The sequence below is a fragment of the Petaurus breviceps genome, unplaced genomic scaffold (assembly GCF_028583685.1).
Source record: "Petaurus breviceps papuanus isolate PSGF00001 unplaced genomic scaffold, PetGlider_PUasm1.0 138, whole genome shotgun sequence".
In the NCBI taxonomy this organism is placed as follows: Eukaryota; Metazoa; Chordata; class Mammalia; order Diprotodontia; family Petauridae; genus Petaurus; species Petaurus breviceps.
Genome location: NW_027185694.1, coordinates 28,132,318 through 28,146,861, shown reverse-complemented (window position 1 = coordinate 28,146,861; position 14,544 = coordinate 28,132,318). Strand labels below are relative to the sequence as shown.

Here is a 14,544-nt window from a genome sequence, read left to right as displayed (position 1 = left end):
GAGATAGATGCTATTATTGTCATTATTCTACAGGTGTGGAATCTGAGGGAAAGGGAGACTGAATGACTTGCCCAGGGCCACACAGCTAACAAATATCTAAGACAAGATTTAAACTTAGGTATTCCTGGCTCCAGGCACAGCACTCTGTTCACCGGGCTCTGGTCACTTCTAAGTGGGAATTTTAAAGAGTACACATATTTCTCAGCAGCTTTTACTAAAATGATGTTTTAGGGCACAAAGGAATCTAAAATAAATGTAAAAAGAAAGATATGATAAATACATCCTTTGTGTACGATAAAGCAATGAATAATAATGAACAAATAAAATATGAGCAGAAGTTATAGACCTCAGTGAAGACCAATTATATTCTAAATACCAAATACACAGCAAGTTACAGAAAAACCAGTATACAAAAGATGACACATCTAGGAACTTTCTGCTATCTCTAGGATAAAATATAAACATCTCTTTTTGGCATTTAAAGGCTCTTATAACCTGTCTCCAATCTACTTTTTCCAGACTCATGTTTTTCTCCTTCATGTGGTTTCTGGTCCAGTCAAACTAACCTTTTTGCTGTTCCTCAAACACAGTATTCCATATTCCATTTGAACTTTTGTACCAGCTCTCCCCATACCTGAAATGTAATCCCTCATCACTTTCAGTCTCTTGAACTCCCTAGTCTCCTTCGAAATTCAGCATCAACACCTTCTTCTACGTGAGATTTTTCTTGATCACCAAAGTTATGAGTACCCCAGTTCAATTACCTTATGTTTATTTTATATGTATTTTGTGTATACTAATATGTGTATATGTTATGTCCTCTGCTAGAATATAAGCTCCTTGAGGGCAAATGCTGTTTTGTTTTTGTCTTTGCATTTCTAAGTTTAACGAAGTGCCTGGCAAATGGTAGGTGATGCTTATTGATAATGGTAAACATAGAAGACTTTGTGTGACACAGCTAATATAGTCTTCAGAGGGAAACTTATTTCTCTTAAAAGTTTTATCAACAAACAAAAAAAGAGAGGGTTGAATTTTAAAAACTAGATAATGACATTGATATAGAAATTAAAAATTTTTAACTACAGAAAAGCATCCAGAAAATAATGCACTCATTGGATTCATATAAGAAATGCAGGCGTCATGGTTCAGTATTAAGAAAATAATTTGCATAATTATGTAAAAAAGGATAACAAAAAACCCATGATTAGTTCAGCAGGTACAGAAAAAACCTTTGAGAAAATAAAACAGATTTGTATTTAAAAATAGGCGCTGAAGGATTCTTATTTCCTATAATCAAAAGTATATTTTTAAATCAAGAGCCAGCATTGTTTGCAATGGAGAAACACTAAAGCGTTGCCAATAAAATTAAGTAAAGTAAATTATCTTCCCCATTATTTTTTGAAAAAGTTCTAGGAATGCTGACTACTTGCCTAAGAATATGGAAGTGACTCAATAAAATAAGGAAGCTTTTCCATTGGATAAGATTAATAATAGCTGCCAAATGTGAATGGTTGCTTGGTGTGAGATAAACCACAAGAGAGTGATAGGTAAGAAAAGCTACTAATGTGGACAAAAAGCAGTGTAAGCAATGGGACCCTTGCAGACTGAGACTTTACTATGTGTTATGAGACTTTTAAGACATTTAGTCAGTGGCATTTAGTGCCTGCTGTGCATCAGGGACTATGTTGAGCATTGAGAATACAAAAACAAAAATGAAAGGAACTGTAAGGAAGCCCTTTCACACCAACTGTGCTTTGTCTGGTTCTTTTATGGGTGAAGTGTAGTATTTCATGAGTTTATTTTTAAAAAGCTGATGGGCATAGAGTGGAATAATGAATAATAAGACTTGAAAGGTAGTTTGGGACCAGTTTGTGAAATGTTTTAAATGCTAAATGGAGACAATATTTGATCATGAAGGGTAATAGGTGCCATTGGGATTTACTGAATTGAGAAGTGATGTGGTCATACTTGTGTTTTAAGAATGTTAGCTTGGCAGCTTTGTGAAGGATGGATTGGTAAGGAGAGCAAAAAGCAGAGACACCAATTAAGAGACTATTAAAGTGGTCCAGAAAAGAAATATGAGGCATAATGACCAAGGGTGGATACAGAATAGAGACCCAGGACAGGTGCAGCAGAGGTAGCAATAGAAACGATAAGATTTGGCAACTCTTTATATGTAGGAGTTTGATTGAGAGTGAGTATTTGAAGATGACCTTAAGATTGTGAAACAAGGTAACTGGAAAGATTGTGGTGTCCTTAACAGAAACTGGGAATTTTAGATGAGAGATGAGTTTTGGGAAAAGATGATGAGTTCCATTTTAGATGTGCTTAGGTTAATGTTTTTTTCTGATATATCCAATTTAAAATATCGAATAGGCAGGGACTAGAACTCAGGAGAAAGAGCAGGGCTGGAAATACACTCAGTTTTGCAATAATGTGACATGTGTTCCCAGAAATCATGGTGCTATGCAACATTATGCAATAAAAGCCACAAGGCTTATGAGAAAATAGGCCAGGGAAACAACACTTAAAAACTTTGTCAATGACACAGTAAAAGAAAGATGAATCTAATAAAATGGTAGCTGTTTTCTTCATGTTATGATTAAGAAATACATAAGTACTGCAGGAAATAGTGGTGGCATCTGAGGCCTCCATGTGCTGCTTGACCTGTGCCCCAATTACCACACAATCTAGACTGGCAAAGCTGAAGTGGATGACTTCAGATGCAGGTGACCTTGGCAGGCCATGGCAGAAGGTGGGGTTGGAGTACATGGGTGAAGACCAGTCCTCTTCCATACACAGCTCCTACTGTACCAGAAGATAAACACTGAATATGGCACTATTTCAAAAAGACCCAAAGTTTTTTTGTGTAAGTGGACATTGGAAGGGTTGCAGCTTGTGAGTTATTGTGAAGCAGTACAGTTTTCTGCATTCTCACTGTTTCTCATGGATAAAATTGCACATAAGAAATATGAAATTCATATTAGGCTTAAATTTTTCCCTCATGTTGGAATAAATTTGCTTTTTCAAAACAATTATTACAGCAGAACTGACTGTATAAAAGAAAATGCCCTTTAAGTTATTGATGTAATTTTTAAGGGGACTGAGAGTTTTCATAATGGGGGAAATATTACAGTCACTGGGAACATGAATTGTGATTACTTTCTGTTGCATTACTCCTAAATACTAACTAGAAAAGAAGGAAGGAGGAAAAAATAAGAAATATCATCATCAGTGTCAAGAAGACAAAATTATCCTTGTTTGCAGATAATATACTACTATAGTTAGAAAGGGATGACTAGGGACAGCTAGGGGGCACAGTGAGTAAAGGTCCGGCCCCGGAGTCAGGAGGACTCTGGCCTCAGACACTTAACACCCACACAAAAAAACTAGCCGTGTAACCTTGGGCAAGTTACTTAACCCCCAATTGCCCTCCAAAAGGCAAAAAAAAAAAAAGAGAGATGACTAGGTAGTAGCACAGTGAGGAGAGTGCTGGGCCTGGAGTCAGGAAAACCTGAGTTCAAATCTAGCCTTGGATACTTACTAATTGTCTGGCCTTGGTCAAGTCATTTAACCCTGTTTGCCTCTGTTTACCCATCTGTAAAACGAGCAGAAAGAAATAGCAATCCACTCCAGTATCTTAGCCAATAAAACCCCAAATGGGACCACGAAGAGTCAAACATGACTGATAAACAACAGTACTTAGAAAACTCCAGGAATCAGCAAAAGAACTGAGATGATTTAGTGAATCATAATATATAATATAAGATTATGCAGAATAAATCCACAAAATCATCAGCATTTCTTTATAGTACTAACAAATACCAGGAAAAAAATAAAGGAAGTTCCATTCAAAATGCATAAAACATCTATGAGTTAACTTGCCAAGATACACTCAAGATTTATTTAAATACAACAGACTCTCATTGAAGAAGAATTAAGAACACTTGAATAATTGGAGACACATTCATAGCCCGTGATTGCTCTATGCCAGTATAATAAAAATGATGATACTGCCCAAATTAACTTACATGTTTAGTGCCATATCAATCAAATTATATAAAGGAATAAGATGAAACACTGAAACTTGTTTAGAAAAATAAAAGTCCTAGAATCTCAAAGGAAATAATGAAGAAAAAGTAAGAATAAGATCTCAAATTATATTAAAAGATGTAGTCTTAAGAACTTTTTGATACTAGTTAATAAAAGAGAGACAAAAGTATATGACAGACTAAATATGAAATAAATAATTTGGAACAAGTCAGTGTTTAGCAAGCCCAAAAAGAAATTGTTAGACAGATTGACTCTCCATTTGACAAGAACTTCTGGAAAAATGAAAAAGTAGTTTGTCAGAAAATAGATTTAGATGAAAATTTTATACCATACACTATAAAAAATTCAATGTTGTTGTTCAGTCATGTTTGACTCTGACACCCCATTTGGTGTTTTCTTGGCAAAGATACTAGGGTGGTTTGCTATTTCCTTTTCTAGCTCATTTTACAGATGAGGAAACTGAGGCAAACAGGGTTAAGTGACTTGCCCAGGGTCACACACAGCTAGTAAGTGTCTGAGACTAGATTTGAACTCAGGTTTTCCTGACTCCAGACCCAGTACTCTATCTATTATGCCACCTAGCTACCCCAATAAGTTCAATAATTTTATCCAACTTGAATAAAAAAGGTTATGCCATTAAAAAAATTAAAGAGAATATGATAAAGTATCTTTCACAACTGTTGTTAATTAGCAAATCCTTAATCAAATAATCGATAGAAGAAATCAAAAGATGAAATAGATAATTTTGACTGTAAATTTTTAAAGATTTTGCAAGAATGAAATTAACAATAACAGGATTAGAAGGGAAACAGTAGAGTGGAAATGAAATATTTATATCCAATATCACTAAAATATGTTTGATATCCAAAATATATGGGGAATTGACACAAATATATAATACCAGGAGTCGTTACCTAGTAGTTGTCAAGGATTATGAACAAAGCTTTTATTTATTTATTACACCCCCTATACTTTAATGCAAAGTTTTAGGCTTAATGGTCCTCAACTTTCCAAAGAAGAGAGAGGTAAGTTTTCTTATCTCACCCTTAGGGTCAAGCATGGTCATTATAATTACACAATATTCAATTCCCTTTTTGAGCAGCCTTTTTTCAGAAGAAGATGGCAAGCTATAAATGACCATATAATATATGCACAAGATCACTAATCAGAAGAGAAATACAAATTAAACAACTCTGAGGTTTCATTTCATACCATTTGAAGTGGCAAAGGTGATAACAGATAGAAAACAGTATTGGAGGGCTTGTGTGAAGATAGATAGTCTGAGAGGCATTGTTAGTAGAATTATGAATTAGTTCAACTATTATGGATTTTAATGTGGAATTATGCTGAAAAAGTAACTAAATTCAGCACCACACCCAGAAATAACTGGCCGTATAACCTTGAGCAAGTTACTTAACCCTGATTGCTTAAAAAAAAAAAGGGCGGCTAGGTGGCGCAGTGAGTAAAGCGCTGGGCCCTGGAGTCAGGAGGACCCAAGGTCAGTTCTGGTTTCAGACACTCAACACCCATACAAGAAAACTAGCTGTGTAACCTTGGGCAAGTTACTTAACCGCAATTGCCCTCCAAAAGGCAAAAAAAAAAAAGTAACTAAATTGGCCATACCCATTACTCTGGTAAATACACTATTGGGCATATATCTCAATTAAATCAGAGACAGAAACAAAGGTCTAATATATACCAAAACATTCACAACATTGTTCTTTGTAATAACAAAGCACTAGCACTATAGGGCTGCTAGGTGGTGCAGTGAATAGAGCACCAGCCCTGTAGTCAGGAGGACATGAGTTCAAATCAGGCCTCAGACACTTAACACAAAAACTAGCCATGTGACCTTGGACAAGTCAGCCCCAATTGCCCTCAAAAAAAAAAAAGCAAAAAAAAGCTACAAATATCAGGAATTCAGAGAAACATTGAAAGATTTTTATGAATGGATACAGAGCAAAATAAGAACCAAAAAAGAAGTAGGCACAGTAACTATATTAAAATATAAATGAAATGATTTGGTAAAACTAAGTTAAATTGAGTAATTGAAAAACCAGTGGGGGTCTCAGAATAGAGACAATGAAACATACTTTTTCTTTCATGATAGAGAAGTAGGGAACTGTTAGAACAGAATATTGTATAAATTACATAGCTGTATCAGATATTTGCTTAATTATTTTTTTTTGTTTCAGGGGAAAGTGTAATACAGAGGGTTTGTGGAAAATGATTATGATATAGACATAAAGCATCAAAAAATTTTAAAGTAGCTATGACAAAGAACTGAAAACAAAATAGAAGTCTATCTAGGAAATGAATGACTAATTAAATTGTGATTTCTTGTTGAGTTGTTTCAGTTGTTTCCAATTTTCTGTGGCTCCATTTAGGATTTTCTTGGCAAAGATACTGCACTGGTTTGCCATTTCCTTCTTCAGCTCATTTTGCCTATGACTAACTGAGGCAAACAGGGTTAAATGACTTGCCCAGAATTACATTAAAATGAATTGTGGTACATGGTTAAAAAATGTCCCATTGTAAGAAATAATAAGCATGAAGAAAGGAGAAATGTATGGGAATATATGAATTTATGCATAATGAAGTCAACAGAACCAGGAAAACAGTAATGGCAGCCACTACAACAATGTAAATGAAAGAATAAAAAAGCAAAACTGAATGCAAAGTAGTTGTAATGATCAAATAGTTGAGAAAATGTACTTCTCTCCCTTCCTTATAGAGGTGAGGGCCTACAGATGTGAAGTATGGCAGATACTGATATACTGTTGATATGTTGATTGGTTTTGTTGAACTGGGTTTTTTTTTTCTCTTTCATTTAAAAATCTTTATTATAAAGGTTGGCTTTCTGGGTAGGGGAGGGATATGTCCATAAAGTAAGGTGATATAAACACAAAAGATACCAAACAAAATTTTTAAAAATTAAAATAACTATTATTGATAAGAAAATTTGTGATTAGAAAAGGAGATGTCAGTCAATCTACAATAACAAATAGAAAGCCAGAGTACGGCCCTGGTACCCACAAAATGTTAAAAATCCTGGAGGAAGCTTCCCAGCTTGATGGGTAGATTTTCTATGGAAGATTTATGGAAGGAAACTATTTAAAGGAGTATCCACATTGGTAAAATCATGGATCCAGCAAAACATTATAGTGTATGTACATATATATGTAAAGATGTCTGTATATATTTATGTCTTTCTTCCTCAATTAATTGTTATCTGCTGTAGTCAAGGAATCTTGTTTTATATACTTTTGTATCATCCACAGTACCTTACATATAGTAAGAATTAGTAAACACTAGGTGATCATAATCATAATGGTTATTAGCAACTCCCAGTACAGGCATTGCAACAGATAAGTGCTTTGAAGTTACGATCTAGAACTAATTATAACTTCCATGGTCTCCCTAAATGTAAAAAAGGCTCTGTTTAGTGAAGTCACCTGACAAGGCATTTTTTTTTCTGAGTTTTGTTCTGACTACTTATTTCAGTTCTTTGGTTCCATATAGCTTCCATGTTGGTTCTAGTTAGTTGCATTTGTATTGAGCTTCTAGGATGAAGATAGTGGGGAGAAATTCTAAATTGTCAGTTTCTCAGTCTTTCAGGTTAATAAAGTGTTAGGCAAAACAGCTTTTGCTATATTTGACATCTTTGTTTGTCAGGACTTAAAATGTATTCTGTAGAGTTCTTGGCATTCTCAATAGCCTTCTGAGGGAAGTGGTTGGCAAGTACATTTGTCCTATTTTGTTAAATGATGATACTGAAGAACAAGTTAATAACTTGGTGAGGGGTATACTAAATTATTGTAGGGCTAGGATTAAAACAGGTTTTCTGATTTCTAGGCTATTGTTATCCCTACCAATATCTATAATAATTTTTTTAAAAACCTCTTGCAGAAGTCTTATCTGAACTACTGAATTTCTCCATTTTCAAAAATATGTTCATTAATGACAACTTTTAAATTTTCTTTAGATTGGTGTTCTGGTGTTATGGCGGTTAGACCAAAGAGGTAGAGTGCAAGGAACACCTTTACTGAAACATGAGTATGGAAAGCATTTGACTCATTGCATCTTTCGACTTCCCCCACCTGGCGAGTGAGTACATTAAAAGTTTCAAATCATTTCTCTTAACAAATTATTTCTGGTTTTGGGTCAGAGTGAAAAGAGCAGTATCATTGTGGTGAATAAGAAATGAAATCACAGGATAACATAAATGTGACAGCTAAAAAAATCTTGAAACTGTGTATCTTAATTGTTTGCAGGGACTTGGTTCAGTTGGCAAAAGCAGCTGTGAGTGGTGATGAAAAAGCACTGGACATGTTTAACTGGAGAAAAAGTGGCTTTGGAGGTTTCCTAAAAATGGGATCTCAAGAGGGATTATCCTTCTTTGTCAGCCTGGTGGATGGCGAGAATCAAAATTTAGGTATAAACCTGCAGCACTATGCAATCTATTTCTTGGAATTTTGTTGGGAGATTTTTTTTTAAGCCTAAGAAATCATGTTGCAGCTTATAATAATATACTGTTCATCCCTCAACCAAAGGGGAGAAATTAAACTGAGAAAATCCAGAGTGACCTGTTACTAGTTTTTTATGCTTATTAATTCAAATAATGTTTTCACATAAATCTGAGATGTTCTTCATTCTTATCATGTAAACAGTTCATCTTTTTCAGTTAGCCATTTCTTCAGTGACATCCTTTACTCTGGTTTTTCTTTATCGTTTCTTACTTTTTATGTATTGTGGTTTGCTTACATACAGCATTGCTGCTGCTTCTTGAAGTGATGGTTGAATTTTATTTTTGAAGACCATCATTTTCCATGATTCTTACCCTACAGCAATACTGGCAGAAAGACACATTAAAAGGCAAATAAATACACAAAGTAATACATGGCTAGGTGTCAGATAAGTGGTATAGAATTTCAGGGTTGAGAATGATCTTTGAAAACTGGAAAGTCAACAGAGACTTTGTGGAGGAGGTAGAATTTGGACTAGGCCCATAATAATAGTGGTAATAATGATAACAATACTAATTTCATTGGAATTTCACAACAGTTCTAGGAAATAGGTATCCATTTAACAGATGAAGAGACTGAGATTCAGAGAGGGTAAGTGATTGGTTGATTAGTTAAATAACTTGGCTATGGCATCAAGTAAGTCATAAGAATCAGGAAAAAATTTGAATTTAGGTCCTCTTGACTGCCTGTCCAATATTTGTCCACTATACCTGGGAAAGTTTGGGGCTCAGATAAGCTTGATGGTGTTTAGAGATATAATATAGGATCTTTTGAAAGGCCTCAGAAAAGGCTTTGCATTTGTTGTTATTCAGTCATTTGGTCATGTCTGGCTCTTTATGACTTCATGGACTTGGTCTTCTATCCTCCACTATCTCCTGAAGTCTGTCCAGGCTCATGTTTGTTGCTTCTGTAATGCTATCTGTCCATTTAATCCTCTGCTGTCCTCTTCTCCTTTTGCCTTCAATCTTTTGCGACATCAGGATCTATTCCAGTGAGTCTTGTCTTCTCATTATGTGGCCAAAGCAGTTAAACTTCAGCTTCATTATTTGACCTTCCAGGGAATAGCCTGACTTTTTACACAAAGCAGCTTGAAAGATGAATATTCTAGTTTTTGATTTATGTTTTTTGTCCAGGTCCTGTGATTTTGTCAATATAGAAAACTCCCTGTGATGAAATTTCTCCTACCTTTCCAGATTGGCAACTGTTCTAAAATTTCTGCCCTTAGGAGAGTCCTCTGGGGGCATTTAAAGGTTAAACAACTTGCCCAGATTTACACAGTGTCAGAGGCACGGCTTGATCCTGCATGTCCATGACTCAGAGACCAGCTCTCTATCCATTCTATCATACTGCCTCTGTGTATTCTAGTATCCCGCACACATTGGTACGCAGGCTAGGCTTTTCATACAATTGGCCTGTATGGCCTCTGTTGGTATGTATGCTAGGCTTTTCTCTGTTGGCCTCATTACCATAGAACCCTATCACTAACCCAACAGGAAACTGTCATTCAATTTTTTAAAAATGTGACATATAAAGATTTTCCTTTTGTAAAAAATTAAATTATTGTGTCTGAGGGTGGATTAGAACACAAATCTTCCTGACTGTAGGCTCTGCACTCTATCCACTGTGCCACCTTAATTGTCCTATAAAATCTTCATATTCACTTAATAACATTATCTTTGGAATTAGCTAGAGTTGACAGGTAACTAAGTGACTAATTAATACCCTCCACCCCCTTTTGATATTTACAGCTGGCTATTTCATGACTTTCATAATAGGAACAAAGTTTCCAAATAAAATTGTTCTATAATTTACAAAAAAAATAAATTATTTATTTTTAGTTTTCAACAATCACTTCCATAAGTTTTAAATTTTCTCCCCCTTCCTTCCCCAGAATAGCTTGCAATCTGATATGGGCTCTACACATATATTCCTATTAAATACATTTTCACATTAGTCATGTTGCATAGAAGAATTATAATGAATGGGGAAAACCATGAGAAAGGAAAACAAAACAAAAAGAAAATAGTCTGCTTCGTTCTGCATTCTGACTCCATAGTTCTTCTCTGGATGTGACTGTTATTTTCTGTCAAGTGTTCTTTGGAATTGTTTTAGGTCCTTGCATTGCTGAGAAGGGCTAACTAAGTCTATCAAAATCAGTCCTTGTATACTGTGGCTGTTACTGTGTACAATGTTCTCCTGGTTCTGCTCCCGTCACTCAGCATCAATTCATATAAGTCTTTCCAGGTTTCTCTGAAACTTCTAATCAGTAGTTCCCTTACACTGAAGGACACAGATCTAGATAAGAAAAACAATTAAAGCATCTATGGTTTAATAGAGTAGTAGTATCTCTAGTATCTATGATCTATAATCCTTATCTGTCCATCTAGATATCCCCATCAATGATGGTGTTTTGTCTTTAGGAATAGTGCACTATGTGGATGAAAAAGGAAAGACTACCCGTGTAGTGGCTGTGGACAGTCCGATCCAAATGATGTTTTATATAGAAAAGAGAGAAGTATTGGTGGTGGTGACAGAGAATCTTCTATTGTCACTTTATACGGTCACTCCTGAGGGGGAAGCTGAAGAGATCTTGAAGGTAAGACAAGGAGACTGAAGGACACGGGAAAGAAGAGGCTCTGAAGAGTGCAACATAATACTTAGATTCATCAGTTTTCTCCTTTTTTGTTTAGTATAAATGCTACAGTTATCATCTTAGTCAATAAGTATATTACACTATTATTTTAATGTAGTTATTATTTGGAGCATGGGTTACTTGTTTGGGGTCAACATACTTTAAGGGCCAAATCCAGTCTGCTGTCTGTTTTTATACAGCCAGCAAATTAGGAAGAGTTTTTTTATTCGGGGTGGGGGTGGGGAACGGTAGAAGAAGCAATTGGGGTTAAATAGGATCACAGAACTAATAATCTAGCTGTCTGAGGCTGGATTTGAACTCAGATCCTTCTGACTCTGGGGCCTGTGTTTTATCTGCTGTGCCACATAAGTGACCTTAGTTTTTACATTTTTAAATAAAGATTATTGTATTTAAAAATATAAAAACCACTCGTAGCTCAGTTTGCATAAAAACAGACAGATTTGGCCTTCAGGCTATAGTTTGCTGACTCCTTGCTTCAAAGTATTACTTGTAACATAGGGAACCAGAGACAAAAAGAAAAGGAAATTTTTTAAATTTCTCATGGCAAATCAAAGAAAAAAAATAGAAAAGAGAACTTTATGCTGAACCCTGTGATGCATTTTAATTCTCATTGGTTTACCTGGTTCTTACTTAAAGTCTAGGTTGAACCTCAGGCAGTTTGCTAGAATTGGAGGATATAGATAAACACTTGTAAGCATCTAGAATGTGGCAGGCATGATCTTATTTAGGAGATGTGCTAATCATTTGGGAATCCCTGAAAAATATTATTGTTTTTATAGTGTCAGATGATGACTTTACTCATCCAGTTTGCCATTCTCCCCATCCCATTGACAATTTAGCCCATGCATTTCCTCTGATGAGTAGATTTTGCTGTTATTGAAACTGTAGTTATATGTGCTTTATTCATTTCCTATTTGTACTACAATGCATGTACTTTTGTTATTTTTGGAGAACACTTACATGTCTAGAGCTGGGGTTCTTAACCTGGGGCCTGTGAACTTGGTTTTAAAAAATATTTCCACAAATATATTTCATTATAATTTATTTCCTTTGCTATGTATTTTATTCATTATTCAAAACATTGTTCTGAGGAGGAATCCATAAGTTTCACCATGGGCCAAAGGGGCCCATGACACAAAAAAAGTTTAAGAAGGCCTGATGTAGAACATGCTCTATGTATTTGAATGTTTTGTAATCTAGTAGGGTTTCCTGTTTGCATCTGAGTTCAAGTAAGTTTATCACTTTTGACTTGTTAAATTTGTTTGGAGTTGAACTTTTCTAGCTTGAAAGGTATTTCCTTAATCCCATTGTGCACTTAACAAAATCAGCTACTGTATAATCAGTTTTCTGATTCACACACACACAAAATATATACATATTCAGTTTGGAAAAAATCATTTTAGTCTTAATGTAAATTAGCTACTACTCTTATTTATGAGTAATATGTTTCCTGCTCATTGATGATTCTATATACAGGTCAAATTGAGTGGAAAAACAGGTCGCTCTGCAGACATCATTTTGATTGAAGGTAGTCTTCTCATTACAGCAATTGGGGAAACAGTCCTCAGGTAAGACCTTCATCTTTTGGTGAATATTCTTTCAGTAAATATTCTTTTTATTCTTGTTTACTTCTTTTATGGTATAAGATAGTAATAAAAGCAAACATTTTTTAATGAAGAAAGCTTCTAAAATGCCAAATTTTTCTCTTAATTTGAAGATTTTCCCTATAAGTTCATTGATATAAAACTAATTCAATGAAATTGAAGGAGAATTCCTTCAGATACTTAGATAAAGCATTTATTAGCTTTTCACTATATGCCCCATGCTGTGCTAAGTGCTGAGACTATAAATACATGAAAGCAAGAGGGGTCTGACTTTCAAGGAGCCTGCATTTTAATATGGGAAGACAAAATGTAAAGGGGAACAGGGAAGAGGAGGGCTGGTGGGGAGTATGGTCATCAGTCTGGACTATGTGTTTGGCTGGCAGTGAAGAGAGCAGCATGATTAGAGCCCTTAAAGAAATGCCTATCATGACCAGGGACTCACAATCAGAGTAGGCTTCAAGTGAAGCCCTTCACCAGACAGCTGGTGGCAAGGTTGAGTAGTCTAGAGTTGTAGATTTGGTCATAACAAACTAGCTTAATTCAAATAATTGTTTCTTTTTGATACTTTTAGATTATGGGACTTGGAACGAGGAGAGAATTATGTGTTAAGTCCAGAGGAGAAGTTTGGTTTTGAGATGGGGGTAAACATAAACTGTGTCTCTTACTGCAAGTCTAAAGGTGAAAATTTTTGCTTTTCCTAGAAAGACTAACTGACTTTTCCTTACCTATTATAATCCTGGTGAAAACCTGGGGATTTTCAAGGGGTATCTAACATAGTTAAAGCTGATCATGTAACTAAAGTCCACCCAGACTCAGGAAAGCACAGTAAAAGCCTTGGGATCCAGCATGTCAGAGAATAGGATTTGTCAAAAAAAATTCTGGTTAACAAAAATTTAATTTGTACCATAACATGTGATTCCACTGCCATTGCTACCTTCTTTAGAAGGAAAGAGAGGTGGTAAATCATAGATTTATATGTAAACATAGAGGTAATTTAGACTAACCCTCTCATTTTACAGATTAGAAAACTGAGACCCAGAGAGAATAAATGACTTGCCCAGGGTATCACAAATAGTTGATAGAGCTACCTTTGTTTGTTAAAAGCCCTTTGAGTTACTTTTCTCCCTTAAATAACAGTCTTCTGATGATTCTATGAACTGTAACACACCCTAACTCTTCTGATTAATCTTAGAGGGGATATTATTAAAGATTCATATAGAAAGATATCACCAATATTGGTTCATAAAGCTTTCTGGCTGGTACACCGGGTTTGTTTTTTAATTTTGATAATATTAAATTATACTGTCACTTTTTTCCTCAAATGATTTGTCTTTTTAATTTATGATGGCCACAATCTTCATTGTTAGCTCTTAGGTCAACAAAATGATACTTGTTGAACTTGACATTGGTAAATTGTAATTGTATTTATGCTATTGTTCTAAAGGCTAATGATTGGTCTCTTTTTTTAAATACTTTGTTGCTATTCTTAAGAAGTTGCTATTCTTAAGAGCTGTTTATGAGGACAGTTAAATTAACCATTCTTTTGAGAATAGTATTGCTAGTAGAGGAAAAATCTACCAAATTGCTGACCAGTTGCAAGTTCTTTATAGATTTTTAGTTGAATCATAATCTTCACTAGATATAGTGTAGCATATAAATATTTGGTATTAACATGCAACATTCAAAATAATAAGTTTGTTAAAGCTTA

General features: G+C 35.0%; 1 protein-coding gene across 2 annotated transcripts in view; it reads left to right on the top strand.

Moving 5' to 3' along the window:
- Window positions 1-14,544, top strand: part of IFT140 (intraflagellar transport 140) — a 179,590-nt gene that overhangs the window by 24,811 nt on the left and 140,235 nt on the right. For both annotated transcript variants that reach the window (XM_069108847.1, XM_069108852.1), the window contains 5 exons: window positions 8,039-8,160; window positions 8,328-8,488; window positions 11,000-11,175; window positions 12,709-12,800; window positions 13,408-13,514. In XM_069108847.1, the coding sequence (XP_068964948.1) occupies window positions 8,039-8,160; window positions 8,328-8,488; window positions 11,000-11,175; window positions 12,709-12,800; window positions 13,408-13,514 (658 nt within the window). The remainder of the gene's footprint in view (window positions 1-8,038; window positions 8,161-8,327; window positions 8,489-10,999; window positions 11,176-12,708; window positions 12,801-13,407; window positions 13,515-14,544) is intronic.